At 43.4% G+C, this 14,656-nt stretch overlaps 1 protein-coding gene across 2 annotated transcripts in view; it reads left to right on the top strand.

The window, feature by feature from the left end:
- srgap2 (SLIT-ROBO Rho GTPase activating protein 2) overlaps positions 1 to 14,656 on the top strand; it is a 213,617-nt gene that overhangs the window by 85,295 nt on the left and 113,666 nt on the right. The window contains exons 1-2 of one of the 2 annotated variants that reach the window (XM_068057534.1): positions 7,588 to 7,703; positions 13,907 to 14,102. In XM_068057534.1, coding sequence (XP_067913635.1) covers positions 7,658 to 7,703; positions 13,907 to 14,102 — 242 coding nt within the window. In that variant the 5' untranslated portion in view covers positions 7,588 to 7,657. Of the gene's footprint in view, positions 1 to 7,587; positions 7,704 to 13,906; positions 14,103 to 14,656 lie in introns of those variants that run through there. The other variant, XM_068057533.1, reaches the window with a different exon arrangement.

The following is a 14,656-nucleotide window of genomic DNA, read 5'->3' as shown; positions in this document are numbered from 1 at the left end:
CAACTGAAAATTTCAAATCTGAGATTGATGGATTTTTGCTGGGAAAAACATTAAGGGTTATGGAGCCAAAATGGGTAACTGGAGTTAAGATACAGATCAACATGATCTAATTGAATGGTGGGACAGGCTTGAAGGGCTGAATGGCCTCCTCCTACACCTATGTTTCTATTACCTACAGAATTGCCACCCTATTTATTTTTTCCCTTTCCCTCTCTGGCTGTCCCCATGTGACACACCCTCCCCTGTGGATAGGCCAGATAGTCATCTTGCTCTCTGTCTCCTGCCAGTGCACTTGTACCAAGCCCTCAGGAGAGATGTGACACTGATTTTATTTTAGTCTGTTATTTGGCACTTCCTAATGATGGAAAGGCTTGCTTCAGAGAATTCACCAGGTGGAGACTCAGTGGTGGGATTCTGCCATTCCTTTCTCACACAACCTCCAACATGCTGCTACTACACCACCTCAGGTCCTTATCGCTGCTCTTGTCTCATTCCTGTTCTGTATCCGATCCTCCTCGTACTTTTAGTCTCCGTTAATTCAAGTATAAGTTTGACTGACTCCAAGGCTGTTTTAGCTGGCTGTGCTGGGTTATTGCAGAATAGCCTTTAAGATCGGGCAGTGGGTAAGATTGCTTCCAGTTCAGCCTCACGATTGCACAAGACCTGTTTGTCGTCCCTAATGGAGTCGATGCCTTTTGAAAAGGAAGGAAGGAAGAAATCAGTGACGTGGGTCGGGAAAAGGTAGCTCCCATCCCCAGGCTGCTCTTTAGTGGAATTTTCCAGTCTTGTTCCAGTGGCATTGCCTGGTAACCAATGCAAACAGCTGGTGCCTGGACAAACTTCCTTTGGGAGACTCTTGTCTCACCAGTAACAGGCTGTGCTGCTTATGTGGCTGCCAGAGTTGCTGTTGTTTTGACTGTTGCATCTGAGTTAATTTTTCAAACAGCGAAATCTGTAGCCTCCATTTTTGTCTGCAAACTTGCAACATTTTGCATTGGAAAACTTGTGCACTCTACCTCAACACCGGCTCGCCCACTACTCCTGTGTTGTCACACTGCTTGTCTGACATCTAGTCTTGGGTGAGTTGAAATTTCCTGAAATTAAACGTTGGGAAGATTGGAGTCATTGTCTGAGCCCTGATCACAAACACCATTCCCTCTATTCCATCAAGTCCATCCCTCTCCCTGGCTACTCTCTGAGGCTGAACCAGAATGTTCGTAATGTTGGTGTGCTATTTGACCCTGATCTGAGCTTCCAACTCCATATCCTCTCTATCACCCAGAGCGCCTGCTTCTGCCACCATAATTGCTCATCTGTTCCCCTGCCTCACCTCATCTGCTGCTGAAACCCTCATCTATACTTTTGTTATTTCCAGACTTGACTCTTTCAGACCTGTGTATACCTGATTTTCATCACTCCAGCATTGGTGGCCTTGTCTTCAGCTGACTGAGCTCTGGGGGAATTCCCTCCCTAAACATCTCCACCTCTGTCTCTACTCCTTTCAGACGCTCCTTAAAATCCAACACTTTGACCAAGCGTTTAATTAGCTGTCCTCCTTTGGTTCGGTGCTCGTTTTTGTCTTGGGGTGTTTTACTATGTTCAATGCATTGTATGAACGCAGGTTTTACTGTGTTTTACCGAGGTGCAGGGATCGGCCACCACAATGTAAATGGGACACTTTTTACAGACAGTGATGTATATCTAATATTAAATATACATTCTATATATTTGATCTTGAATCCAAGAAAGTGAACCCCTCCTCCTTCCCCAACTTTCTGGGTTGTTAAAGCTGAGAAGTGCTGTAGGAAAGAATTGGAACAAACATTGAGCTGCTGTAAAATGGAGAAAGAATCGATGAGAGGATGAAAGTGCACCTTTTAAATGTCTCTCTCAAGCTGGTAAAATGCTTTGTGTTTCACCCTTCCTGGGCTGCTGGTGATTTGGCATTTTCTAGTCTTGTTCTCTTATAACCAGGTCACACGTCTGATTCCAGGACAGACTTGTTTGGATGTTTATTATTGCCAGGGCTTGACCTTGTTCTCACTCATTGTCCACATATGCACTTTCCAGCAGGTGTCATTGTGCAACCTTCGAAAGCAGGAACGTTGGCTGATCTTCACCCCTCCTCGCCCCCACCTCCCTTACCCCTAGTTTAAGGATGCTGAGTTCCAGTTTAGGGCCTGTACCGCTGCCCTGCTTGAGATCAGCTAAACTCTGCACAAATCGGGAACCAATGCTGGGATCTTCCTGGATCAGTAGCTAACAGTAGGGCCAGAGAAACAGAGAGAGTGTTATAATTCAAGCAGGATCTGGTAGTTCCATTCACCAGATTTAGAACACAAGGACAAGCCTGGATACAAATTGAACTGCAGGATGTAAGATTTCCCATTCAGTTTTTGCTACCATGTAAAGTTGTGGCCGTAAAACAAAAAAAAAGATGCACATTGAGTTTTATTTATCTGCAACCGTTTTGTTTTTCATCGGGTGCAGTAAAGTTCAAAATGGCTGTTTCAGAAGAGGGATTGTTTGTTTTTATCATTGTTTGACAGGATTTCCCTGCAGCAAGAAGCCAGTCATTAATATTTGCAGCAACCAGTCAATTAAGGGATTAGTTTCCACTTTGCAGGAAGAATGCGGTTGTGTTGTGGGCCAGTATTCCCATCCTCCAGTCTGTCTCACTGAATTTGACTGCGCCTGAGGGTTTCTGACAGTAGGATGTAGTCTCTCGCATGCTTGTACTCCTTAACTACTGAGGACGTGAGGTAGTAAACCATCAGTGTGGTGTTCTTATGGTTATTTTAGTGAGGAGACACCCAGCAGCACTCTGAAAGTGGCTCAGTAAAGCCACTAACTTGGCTGTAAAGACACCACGTCGACAGCTTTAAATAGACTTCACTGCCGCCACCACTGACTGTGACACCTGAACACTAATGGAATTCTCTCAACCGTTCCACTCTTTCGACAAAGCAACTCTGTGTATGGAGGTACAGCCGGGTTCTGTTTGATGACATACCAACTCATGTCAGCCGTGGCTCAGTGGGTAGCTCCCGCTTCTGAGTCAGAAAGATGTAGGTTCTGGTCCCACCACAGAGACTCGAGTATAAAAGTCCAGATTGACACTCCTAATGCAGTACTGAGGGAGTGCTGCACTGTTGGAGGTGCTGTCTTTCGGATGAGATGTTAAACCGAGGCCCCGTTTTCCCTCTCAGGTGGACATAAAAGATCTCATGGCACTATTTGAAGGAGATGGGGGGAGTTCTGCCCTGTGTTCTGACCAATATTTACCCCTCAATCAACATCATAGAAACAGATTATTTGGTCATTATCACATTGCTGTTTGTGGGAGCTTGCTCTGCACCATTTGCCTGCTGCATTTCCTACATTACAACACTGACTACACTTCAACAGTACTTCATTGGCTGCAAAGCGCTTTGGGATGTCCTGAGGTTGTGAAAGGTGCTATAGAAATGCAAGTCTCTTTTGTTTTGAGGGGCCACGATCTGAGTTGGCATCTTCTTCCCCTATCCTACTCCTCCCATTTTCTCCTTCCTCACTCACCTCTTCCCCTCCTTCTGCTTCAGTCCCTCTGACCTCCCCTTCCCACTTAGCCTTCCCCTGTTATTGCCATTGTTTCCTCACCCATCTGCTGCTCTCCTCTTTACTCTCCTTTCCCTCCTGCCCCTTTAATTGTGTCACTCACCTCACTGCTCTCCCCCCTTCCTCCCCTCCCTTGCCTTCATTCCTATCTCCCCCTCACCTTCTCCCCTTCACTCTATCTATAAAGGTATGTTTTGGCTCCAGAGTCCCAGTCCTGCCAGTTTGTATCAGATTATCTTCTTCCATTTTTGTGTTGCTGCTGTTTCCAGGTGTTTCTCCTGTATCTTCTATCTGTTCTTCCAGTGTCAATACAGGATCTCTTACATCCACCTGAACAGATATACAATGCCATGGTTCACTCAGCTCATATCTCAATACTGCACTGAAGTGTCAGCCTGGATTACATAAGAACATAAGAAATCGGAGGAGTAGATCATCCAGCTGTCCGCTCAGACCTATGGAACCAGCACAATTTGCAACACCTCGGAGGGGGAGATGTGTGTAAACCCCACTTTTTCCTTTGAATATTTATTTCCTGACTTTCATCCCAAATGCAGAGTTTATATAATGGGCGGAGGTTGCTGAACCAGGGCCCAAGGAGCCATGAGCTGCAAAAGTGAAGTTCGAACAGTTTTTACAAATTTCCTGTCTGTGTCCATCTGTATTTCTGTATCTTTAACTCCCTCCTCCTTATGTATTTTTATAAACTATCCCACCACACGAGGTTACCAGATAAACATGATGCTGCTTGAAATTACTTTCCTGTTCCACAATTTCACAGTGTTTGTTTCTCTTCTAAATTTTCTCTGCTCTTCAGTTGAAGATTCTGTCAGCTGTGGCTCCCTCACCTCTGAGTCAGAAGCTGGTGGGTTCGAGCCCCACTATGGACTTAGGCACATAATCTAGACTAACACTCGAGTGCGGTACTGAGGAAGTACTGCACTGTTGGAGGGGAATCAAGGCTGTGTCTGCCTATTCAGGTGAACATGACAGTATTTAAAAAAGAGTAGAATTTCTCCCAAAGTCCAAGCCAATATTCCCCTCAACAAAGCAGCCTAAATAATTTTTTTTAATTCCTTCATAGGATGTGGGTGTCACTGGCAAGACTAAATTAACTAGTTGCCCATTTCACTTTCCACTTGTGGTACTATGCTGTGTTGCAATTTGGCTGCTCTGCTTGTAAAACAGTGTCTCCACTTCACAAGAACATAAGAAATAGGAACAGGAGTCGACCATTCGGCCCATCGAGCCTGCTCCACCATTCAATATGATCATGACTGATCATCTGCCTCAACTCCATTTTCCTGCCCATTCCCCATATCCCTCGATTCCTCAGAGATCAAAAATCTGTCTGTGTCGGCGTTAAATATATTCAACGATGGAGCATCCACAATCCTATGGGGTAGAGAATTTCAAAGATTCACAACCCTTTGAGTGAAGAAATTTCTCCTCATCTCAGTCCTGAATGATCGGCCTCTTATCCTGAGACTGAGCTCCTATGTTCTGAGATTTCCCACCTAGTCGTAACAACCTCTCCGTGTTTACCCTGTCAAACCCCTTCAGAATCTTGTATGATTCAATGGGATCACCTCTCATTCTTCTAAACTCCAGAGACAATCGGTCCAGTTTTCTCAACCTTTCGTCATAGGACAACCCTCTCATCCCAGAAACCAGGTGAGTGAACCTTTGCTGCACTGCCTCCACAACAAGTATATCTTTCCTTAGTGCACACACTACTCCAGGTGTGTTCTCATCAAAGCCCTATACTTCCTTATTCTTGTACTTCAGTCTCCTTGCAATAAAGGCCAACATGTAATTTGCCTTCCTAATTGCTTGCTGTACCTGCATACTCATTTTGTGTTCCTTGTACGTGTACACCCAAGTCTCTCTGAACATTAACATTTAGGAGTTTCACACCTTTTATAAAAATATTCTGCTTTTCTATTCTAACTACCAAAGTGAATAACTTCACACATTATGTTCCATCTGCCACCTTGTCACTTAACCCGTCTATATCTCTCTGCAGTCTGTTTGTGTACTTCTCTCAGTCAGTGTAATTGTAGTCATTTCTAAGCCTTTTAACCTGATCTGATGGTGCAGAAAGTGAGGAAATGAGTGAAATTCGTTCAAGCAAAACTAGAGATGAGTAGAAATGAAGCTTGTCCACCGATTGGTGAATCTGTGGAACTAATGGCTGGTTAATACTGTGTCAATTAACTGATTTAGAAAAGCCAAGGATGAATATCTTACTGGGAATAGGATTGGAAGTTGCAGTGACAAACAGATTGAGATGATCTGACCTTGATGGAGATTACCAAATGCAGATGAGGATTATCAAATACTTAATGACTGAGGTGTTGCCCTTTTCAGTTTTTACTGGGTTTTTCTTTGTGGTTAACCTCTGCCTTGCTCAGATCGTCTGTTTTTCCTGGGTTTTTTTTCTACACAGTTTTTTGCTTGATCATTTGGAAACCCAATCTATCCATTTATTTTCCCAGGATTTACTCTGCTTCTGGCCCCTTAATCTACTCCCTGCCCCCACCACCTTGTTTTCCTCTCCAGCCAAGACTCCTCTGGCAACAGTCTACATTTATCTCATCTACTGTTTATGGGATTTTGCTGTGCAGAGATTGATTGCCTTGTTTGTCCATTTTTAAAGACTATCTACGCTTCAAAACTACTTCATTATCAGTGAAATGCTTTGGGACACCTTGAGGATCTGATAGCGCTGTATATAAATGGAAGTTCCTTCATTCTCCCTGCCCTTGAATTGTTAACAAGTCCTATTGTAACAGTATTACCTTTTCCACCCTCAGAATGAATGCTGGGGTCACTCTACTTGGGATTGTTTATTACTCTGATTTATCGAATTTTTGACTCTTGCCACCTTGTTGAAAGGTCCAGCATAAACTAAATGAGTCCTGAGATTTTTTAAACCATTGTGCTGTGTGTGTTAAACATGCTACTACTTGACTTGCTGGGGCATTGGAATGCCATACGGAGTAAGGGAGCTGGTCAGAGATCATGAGGTTAGAGGGTTGTCCTGGAGGTTCAGGGTCATGGAGAAAGGTGGGAATGTACAGAATTGGAGAGTCCCTTTTGATCTATCTGGGGTTAGTGCCAAAGATGGTCAAATCCCATACTCTACTTGCTCCCCTACCAATAAGTCACCTCCTCTGCCAGATACGTGTCTAGCTCCCACTTGAGTTTGCTGACTTATCCATCTCCACGTTTAGTACCCTCTGTGTAAAGTTGTTAAATACAGTGTCCACAATTCCTCTTCTCAGTTTCCTTCCCTGCTCAAAAAGGCAACCCTTAACACCTCCATTCTCTCAAACTACCATCCATTATGAAAGATCATTTTACAATGCCAGATTCTTGAATGTGTCATCGCTACCAAGCTCTGTGCTCACCTTTCCCAATTCTCTGTTCAAATTTCTCCAATCCAGCTTCCAATTTGTCTGAAACATCCCGAAAGGGTGGAGTAGTGTCCATAATAGTGGACAGTGTACATAGGCTGTGGAAGGAATGGAGTTGATGGGCCATGTGCCAATTTTGCATTCTGTATTTCTCTTTATTTAGTCATAAAATCATTTAAAATTCTTTATTCACTTGATAATAGCGCCCATTCAACCCCTCAGGTCTGTGCTCGAGTGGGGAGATTCCTTAAGTTCCCTGTGTGACTTTGGAATTTTTCTTTGTGATATTTGAGAATGGGGGAAGTTGAATGGGTTTTTTTATTTGGTACTGTGATCCTGTGGAAAAGTCAGCTGAGTGCTGGCATTTGTGACTGAATTTAGATGTGCTTGCTGCACAGATTTAGTTTCTCTCTTGATTTGTTAATTTCCTTCTCTACCCACTAGTTGCTTGACTGAGGAAGTTATAATCCCCCAGTGAAGCTGAAACTGAAACCTGTAATAATTGTAGTCAGAATGGGCAGGAGGAGGGACTATCTCTCTGTTGTATTACAGTGCATCAGTCTGTCCTCTTTAGATGTTGTGTCCGTGTTGGAGTGAAACAGTAACAGCAATTTGATTTTTGTGAAGACGCATGAGAGAGAATGAAACATTCAACAATAAAGACGGTGTATGTACGTCTTTGTAAAGGTATTTAAAATTGATTCTTCTTATTCAACGAACTGGCTTGAAAGGGCGGTGGAAGCACATTCAACAATAACTTTTAAAACTGAATTGGACAAATACTTGAAAAGAAGAAGGTTGCAAGGCAATGTGGAAAGAGTAGGGTGGTAGTGGGACTAATTGGATAGCTCTTTCAAAGAGACAGCACAAGTACAATGGGCCAAATGGCCTCCTTCTGTGCCATAGGATTCTATGAAAGATTGGAATCTGGGTAGATGTGTGAGTTGAACTTCTGAGTCTTGTGCAGAATCAACAAGTTAGCTGAATTTGGGCTTTACGTGTCTTGTCCCGTGATTAAATTGGATTTGTTGAGAGATTTTCTGTCTGGTTTACTGTGATTGAATGAGGTGAGGTGTTCGTGTTACCAGTTCTCAGTGATTTTTGTTGAAGTTGAGTCTGTTCCCTTCTCAAGGTGTTTTGTCCGACTCCTTCTTGGGGTCTCGGAGTCTTTTTGAGCCAATCCCGGTGAAGGACAGGACAGTGAGTTGCCCCAGAGCTGTGCACATGACCATTACAGGATTCACACATAACAGTGCTGGAGGAGGCAATAATCGCACTGATTTTTAAAAATTATTGCTGCTCCGCACCTCCCAGAATATCCTAAATTCAAACTGCCCAGCTGATCATAGTCAAATGGCTGTCAGTGGGAAACTAGGCAGACGTGTGTTTTTGTGAATTTTATGCTTGTCAAGGTGAGAGTTATTAAAGTTAGAGTATGGAATATTTGTCAATTTTAGAGAGCATTTTGGGTAAGGGTTAGATACAGAGAAAAGCTCCCTCTACACTGTCCCCATCAAACACTCCCAGGACAGGTACAGCACGGGGTTAGATACAGAGTAAAGCTCCCTCTACACTGTCCCCATCAAACACTCCCAGGACAGGTACAGCACGGGGGTTAGATACAGAGTAAAGCTCCCTCTACTCTGTCCCATCAAACACTCCCAGGACAGGTACAGCATGGGGTTAGATACAGAGTAAAGCTCCCTTTACACTATCCCCATCAAACACTCCCAGGACTGGTACAGCATGGGGTTAGATACAGAGTAAAGCTCCCTCTACACTGTCCCCATCAAACACTCCCAGGACAGGTACAGCACGGGGGTTAGATACAGAGTAAAGCTCCCTCTACTCTGTCCCCATCAAACACTCCCAGGACAGGTACAGCACGGGGTTAGATACAGAGTAAAGCTCCCTCTACACTGTCCCCATCAAACACTCCCAGGACAGGTACAGCACGGGGTTAGATACAGAGTAAAGCTCCCTCTACACTGTCCCCATCAAACACTCCCAGGACAGGTACAGCACGGGGGTTAGATACAGAGTAAAGCTCCCTCTACTCTGTCCCATCAAACACTCCCAGGACAGGTACAGCACGGGGTTAGATACAGAGTAAAGCTCCCTCTACACTGTCCCCATCAAACACTCCCAGGACAGGTACAGCATGGGGTTAGATACAGAGTAAAGCTCCCTTTACACTATCCCCATCAAACACTCCCAGGACTGGTACAGCATGGGGTTAGATACAGAGTAAAGCTCCCTCTACACTGTCCCCATCAAACACTCCCAGGACAGGTACAGCACGGGGTTAGATACAGAGTAAAGCTCCCTCTACACTGTCCCCATCAAACACTCCCAGGACAGGTACAGCACGGGGTTAGATACAGAGTAAAGCTCCCTCTACACTGTCCCCATCAAACACTCCCAGGACAGGTACAGTACGGGGGTCAGATACAGAGTAAAGTTCAATCCCCACAGCGACAATGCAATACCTCATCCATCTCAATGCTCACTTCTATGGCAGTCGGACACTTTTCTATTCCTTGCGGCATCCTGGAATCTTTCAGTGAAACTGCTAAATCGTGCCAAATTAGAGGGACTTTGTTTTTGCTCATGCTATGAGGAAGTAGTTAGAGGCTTGCTCAAACTCACTTCAGGGATGTAGTAATATTGAGATGTACACTTGATGGAACATGCTGTTGGGAGACACACCTACACAGCTGTGGTGAAAATAACTGTTCAATCCACTGTAGGGGACGTGCCTCCAGTTGTCCACATTTACCCCCACCCCCGCTTGGCAGACATGGGCTGTGTCTCCAGAGACCTGTGGTTGCTTGCCCGTTTTCCAGTCGTAGTCTTGAGAATAGCCCAAGAAGCTGCAGAGTATCTGATTACAACAACAGCAGTAACAAACATGTCCAAACAGAAGCTGGAATTGGCCTGAAGGAATGTCAGTCAAATCTGTGCAGAGCTCAAAATTAGAATTCCCTGATGGAGCTAATCTTAGCTTTTCAATATCTGCCTCTATTTAAATTTCAGCCTTGGACAGTTTGTTCATATTGGATTAGCTGAATGTTTCACTGTTTTAACTCTCTGTTATAACAGTGTCGAATGCTGTTTTGGTGTGTTTTTGTTAGTGGAGGAAAGGGTAATTGTTCAAAATAGGCAAACTTAAGCAAGAGGGTTGTTATGATCTGGAACACAGTATCTGAAAAGGTGGTGGAATCAAATTCCATAGAAACTTTCAAAAGGCAGTAAGATATGTATTGGACATGAGAACTAATTTGCAGGGTTATGGAGAGCAAGCTGGGCTGTGGGACTAAATTGGACAGCTCTTTCAGTGAGCTGGCACAGGCGTAATGGACCGAATGACTTCCTTCCAAGCTGTAAAATTTGATGAGTAGTAAATTCGAAAGAAAGAACATATATTTATCAATACACCTCAGGATCTCCCAAAGGTTTTTTTAACCCCAATTTTTTTGTTTGTTTGTTTATAGGCTGTAGGTGACACTCCATATATTGCCCATCTCTATTTGTCCTTGGAAGGTGGTGTTGGGCCCTCTCCTTTGTTGTGGTGGCGTTCTCTCAATTTGTGTTCAGTAGGAAATTCAGACGTCAGAGAGGGATTTTGCAGAGTATTTTCTGAATTGGCTTTTTCTCTGTTTTTCTCTCTTGGGACAATGGTTGATTAGTAGTGTGGGTTGATGAGATAACAGAGAGGATTGATGAGGGCAATGCTGTTGATGTGGTGTACGTGGACTTCCAAAAGACATTTGATACAGTACCGCTGAACAGAATTGTGAGCAAGTTATAGTTCATGGAATAAAAGGGACAGTAGCAAAATGGATACAAAATTGGCTAAGTGACAGGAAATAGAGAGTAGTGGTTAATGGATGTTTCTCAGACTGGAAGAAGGTTTGTAGTGGAGTTCCCCAATGGTCAGTGTTGGGACATTTGCTCTTCATGATATATATTAATGACCTAGACCTTAGTGTGCAGGGCACTGCATTAGAATTTGTGGAAGATACAAAACTTAGAAGCATTGTGAGCTGTGAGGAAGATAATGTGGAACTTCAAAAGGTCATAGACAAGTTGGTGGAATGGGCGGACAAGAGGCAGATGAAGTTCGTTGTGAAGAAGTGTAAAGTGATTAATTTTGGTAGGAAGAACATGGAGAGACAATATAAAATAAACAGTACAATTCTAAATGGGGTGCAGGAGCAGAGGGACCTGTGTGTATATGTGCATAAGTCATTGAAGGTGGCAGGACAGATTGAGAGCACAGTTAATAAAGCATACAGTATCTGCTTTATTAATACATTGTTTTTATTAATAGGGGCATAGAGTACAAGAGCAAAGATGTTATTTTAAACTTGTATAAAACACTGGTTCAGCCTCAACTGCAGTATTGAGTCCAGTTCTGGGCACCACATTTAAAGAAAGGTGTGAAGGCATTGGAGAGAGTGCAAAAAAGATTCACAAGAATGATTCCAGGGATGAGGAACTTCAGTTATGAAGATGGTTTGGAAAAGTTAGGACTGTTTTACTTGGAGAAGAGAAGGCTGAGAGGAGAGTTGATAGAGGGATTCAAAATCATGAAGGGTCTGGACAGAGTAGATAGAGAGAAACTGTTCCAACTCATGAAAGGATCAAGAACGAGAGGACGCAGATTTAAGGTAATTGGCAAAAGAAGCAATGGTGACATGAGGAAAAACATTTTTACGCAGCAAGTGGTTAGGATCTGGAATGCACTACCTGAGAGTGTAGTGCAGGCATGTTCAATCAAGGAATTCAAAAGGGAATTAGACTGTTATCTGAAAAGGAAGAATGTGCAGGGTTATGGGGAGAAGGCGGGGAATGGCATTAGGTGGATTGCTCACTCGGAGAGCTAGTGGGCTAAATGGCCTCCTTCTATTCTGTAACAATTCTATGATGGAACACAGAGATGGGACCATGTCTGAATTGGACAGTCTTGTGCCAGCTGATTATTTCATTTTTTTGCACGCTAGCCGAGGACAGAGTTGGGCTCAGCTGTGATGCCCCTCATGCATGGCTAGTCTGTCGACATTGTGAAGAAAGACCATTTCAGCAAATTAGTCGAGGGTGCTGGGACCTTTGGAACTACATGCTAGCAAGAAATCAGCACCTCATGTGAGAGCGGAGCTAGTTTGGGAAGGGAAGGGCAATTCGTTGGGAAAGGCACCCTGACGATTCAGTGATGGAATGTGACTTGGGGGCAAAAGAAAATCCCAGTGAAAAAAGTACAGAAGTTGAGGAGCTGATCTCTATAACTAATCAATGGTTTACCAGGTGCAGTTATAACCACGACCAACAATCTTAGTTATCTCTTGGAGGAGCAACAGTTATTTATTTGTAAGAAGCTTGTGTCTGTTTGGGGGCGGGGAAGATGGACTTGGACACCTTATGTGTCTACATACCCCAAATGACAAATGTTTTGCACATTTAAGACTTGTGCAGTTTTCAAGATGTTGCATGAGCAGAAGGTTCGTTGACATGGAGATTAGTGACAGGAAGGTGTGGTTGACTGCTGGAGAAGACCTGCTCAAAGAGAAGCACATAACACTTCAGCAGAGACTGTGTGGCCTTCAGTGACCCATCATTCTCACTGAATCCCTGAAGCTTGTACCAGAACTCTGAGCTTTGCAGCTGTCCTGAGGCTTTGAGGTTAACTGTGTTTATTTTCATTATGCTGAACATTTCGAGTCAGTCTTTTTATTAAACTCTGCGTGGAAGTGTTTTCCTTTATTTCAAATCTGTTACAAAGTCAGTAGATGTTTGTGTGTGTGTGTGTTGTTGCCTAATGACAACAGACTGGACATAGACCTGATTCCCATTTGGATATCTCTTGCATTCAGGTTTCTGTATTTGAGGTTTTCTGGTCTGTGTTTCAGAGAAGAATCAAAAGACTGACTAAATTTGTGTAGGGAGAGGGAGAAAGTTGTGCTCAATAGCTGACTTGCTCCACCCCCATTGCTGAAATTCTGGTCTTCATTGCGTTGGCAACATTCTCAGAGGGGAAAAGAAAATCTGAGAAAGAGCTGATAATAGGGTTTGGGCGGAAAACCTAACAGCGGCCTGGAAGCAGGCTGCTCGCCTAGCCTGTAGGCCCCAGGAGATCTGTAGTTCAAAGACTTTGATGGAAAGAAAATAATTAGATCCTATTGTTATCTCAAAGATGTAATCTACAGATGTCCTTAAGTAAAGTCATCCAGAGAAATGTGAAATCATTGTTGAAACTTCCCAATTGGCCTTTAAGAACAGAGTAAATTAAATTTGTGCTGAGAGATGATGGAAAATGGCGTTGATTTCTGCAAAATGAAATACAGAATTTTTGAAAATATTTTGCTTTATTTGGGGAGATTTATTTTGCTTCTCGGGTTTTATGCGATTGCAACGTTCTGATCTTTCAGCTGATTTCTTTCACTCTTTTCCACTGTAACAGGCTCTAAGAAGCCAACGTAAGGCATGGTTAAAGGTCATAAATGGACTATAGTGTCTGACTCTATGGGTCAAAATATTATTTCACTCAAGCCCCTTGTGATCATTCTGTATCTCATTGTTTAAATCACACTGTTGGGATGGTGTATGGCCCAGTTAGTGTTAGCACTGGAGACCTGAGCTGCACCTACCTCCTCGATATGGTAGTCTGTGTTTTGGAGTGATCTTATTGACATATTAGAGTAGGGCAGACATGACACAGGATTTCCTCAGGACCATAGAATTTATCCTTTGAGTGCTTGTCTGTACTCACTTTTAAGAGAAAATGACCTGGTTATGAGAAGCTATAATAATGAGAGAACACTGTATTTGAAGTCAGAGGCTGACTGTGCCTGTTTGTTGAGTTCCTGACATATTTCTTTATCTTGCCGCAGAGATCCGAGCTCAGCTCCTGGAACAGCTGAAATGTTTAGACCAACAATCAGAGGCCAGGGTGCAGCTCCTTCAGGACCTGCAGGACTTCTTCCGGAAAAAATCCGAGATCGAGATGGACTACTCAAGGAACCTGGAGAAGCTGGCCGAGCGTTTCATGGCTAAAACCAGGAGTACCAAGGACCACCTCCAGTTCAAGTATGTGGGACACAGTTTAATCCTAGCGACTGAGTAAAACTCCTCAATTAGCTTCCAGCCTATCACTCACTCCCAGTATCTGTTATATTATGTATAACCTACACCCACCCCTGAGCTCCTTGATTAGATACTTCAGAGCATGCTGTGTGTTTAAATCATTCTGTAATGTAAAGCAATGTACTTCTGTGATGCTATAGGCAGAGGCTGCAGTCCTGTACCTATCTATCAAGAGTGAGTTTGAGACCAAGTTAATCATTTGTAGGTTTATTAATGGTTAAATGACCAAACAAACGCACAGCCAACACTGAGATTACAAGAGATGTTGTCTGATAACCCTTCTGTGAAGTGCCTTGGGACATTTTATTACATCAAAGGTACTATATAAATATTGCAGAAGATCCCAAGTTTCAACCAGTTAAAGCTCAAGCTCCTGATACTGTCCACTTCAACTTCTAACTTCTTACACGGTCCCACTTTCTAAACTCAGCTTAAAGGTCACTGGATCACCTCATTCCTGATCTTTGATCTTGGATTTTGCATTGAGTGTTATCAGT

This window comes from Heterodontus francisci, chromosome 25 (assembly GCF_036365525.1).
Source record: "Heterodontus francisci isolate sHetFra1 chromosome 25, sHetFra1.hap1, whole genome shotgun sequence".
NCBI lineage: Eukaryota > Metazoa > Chordata > Chondrichthyes > Heterodontiformes > Heterodontidae > Heterodontus > Heterodontus francisci.
This window is presented reverse-complemented; position numbering and strand designations above follow the sequence as displayed.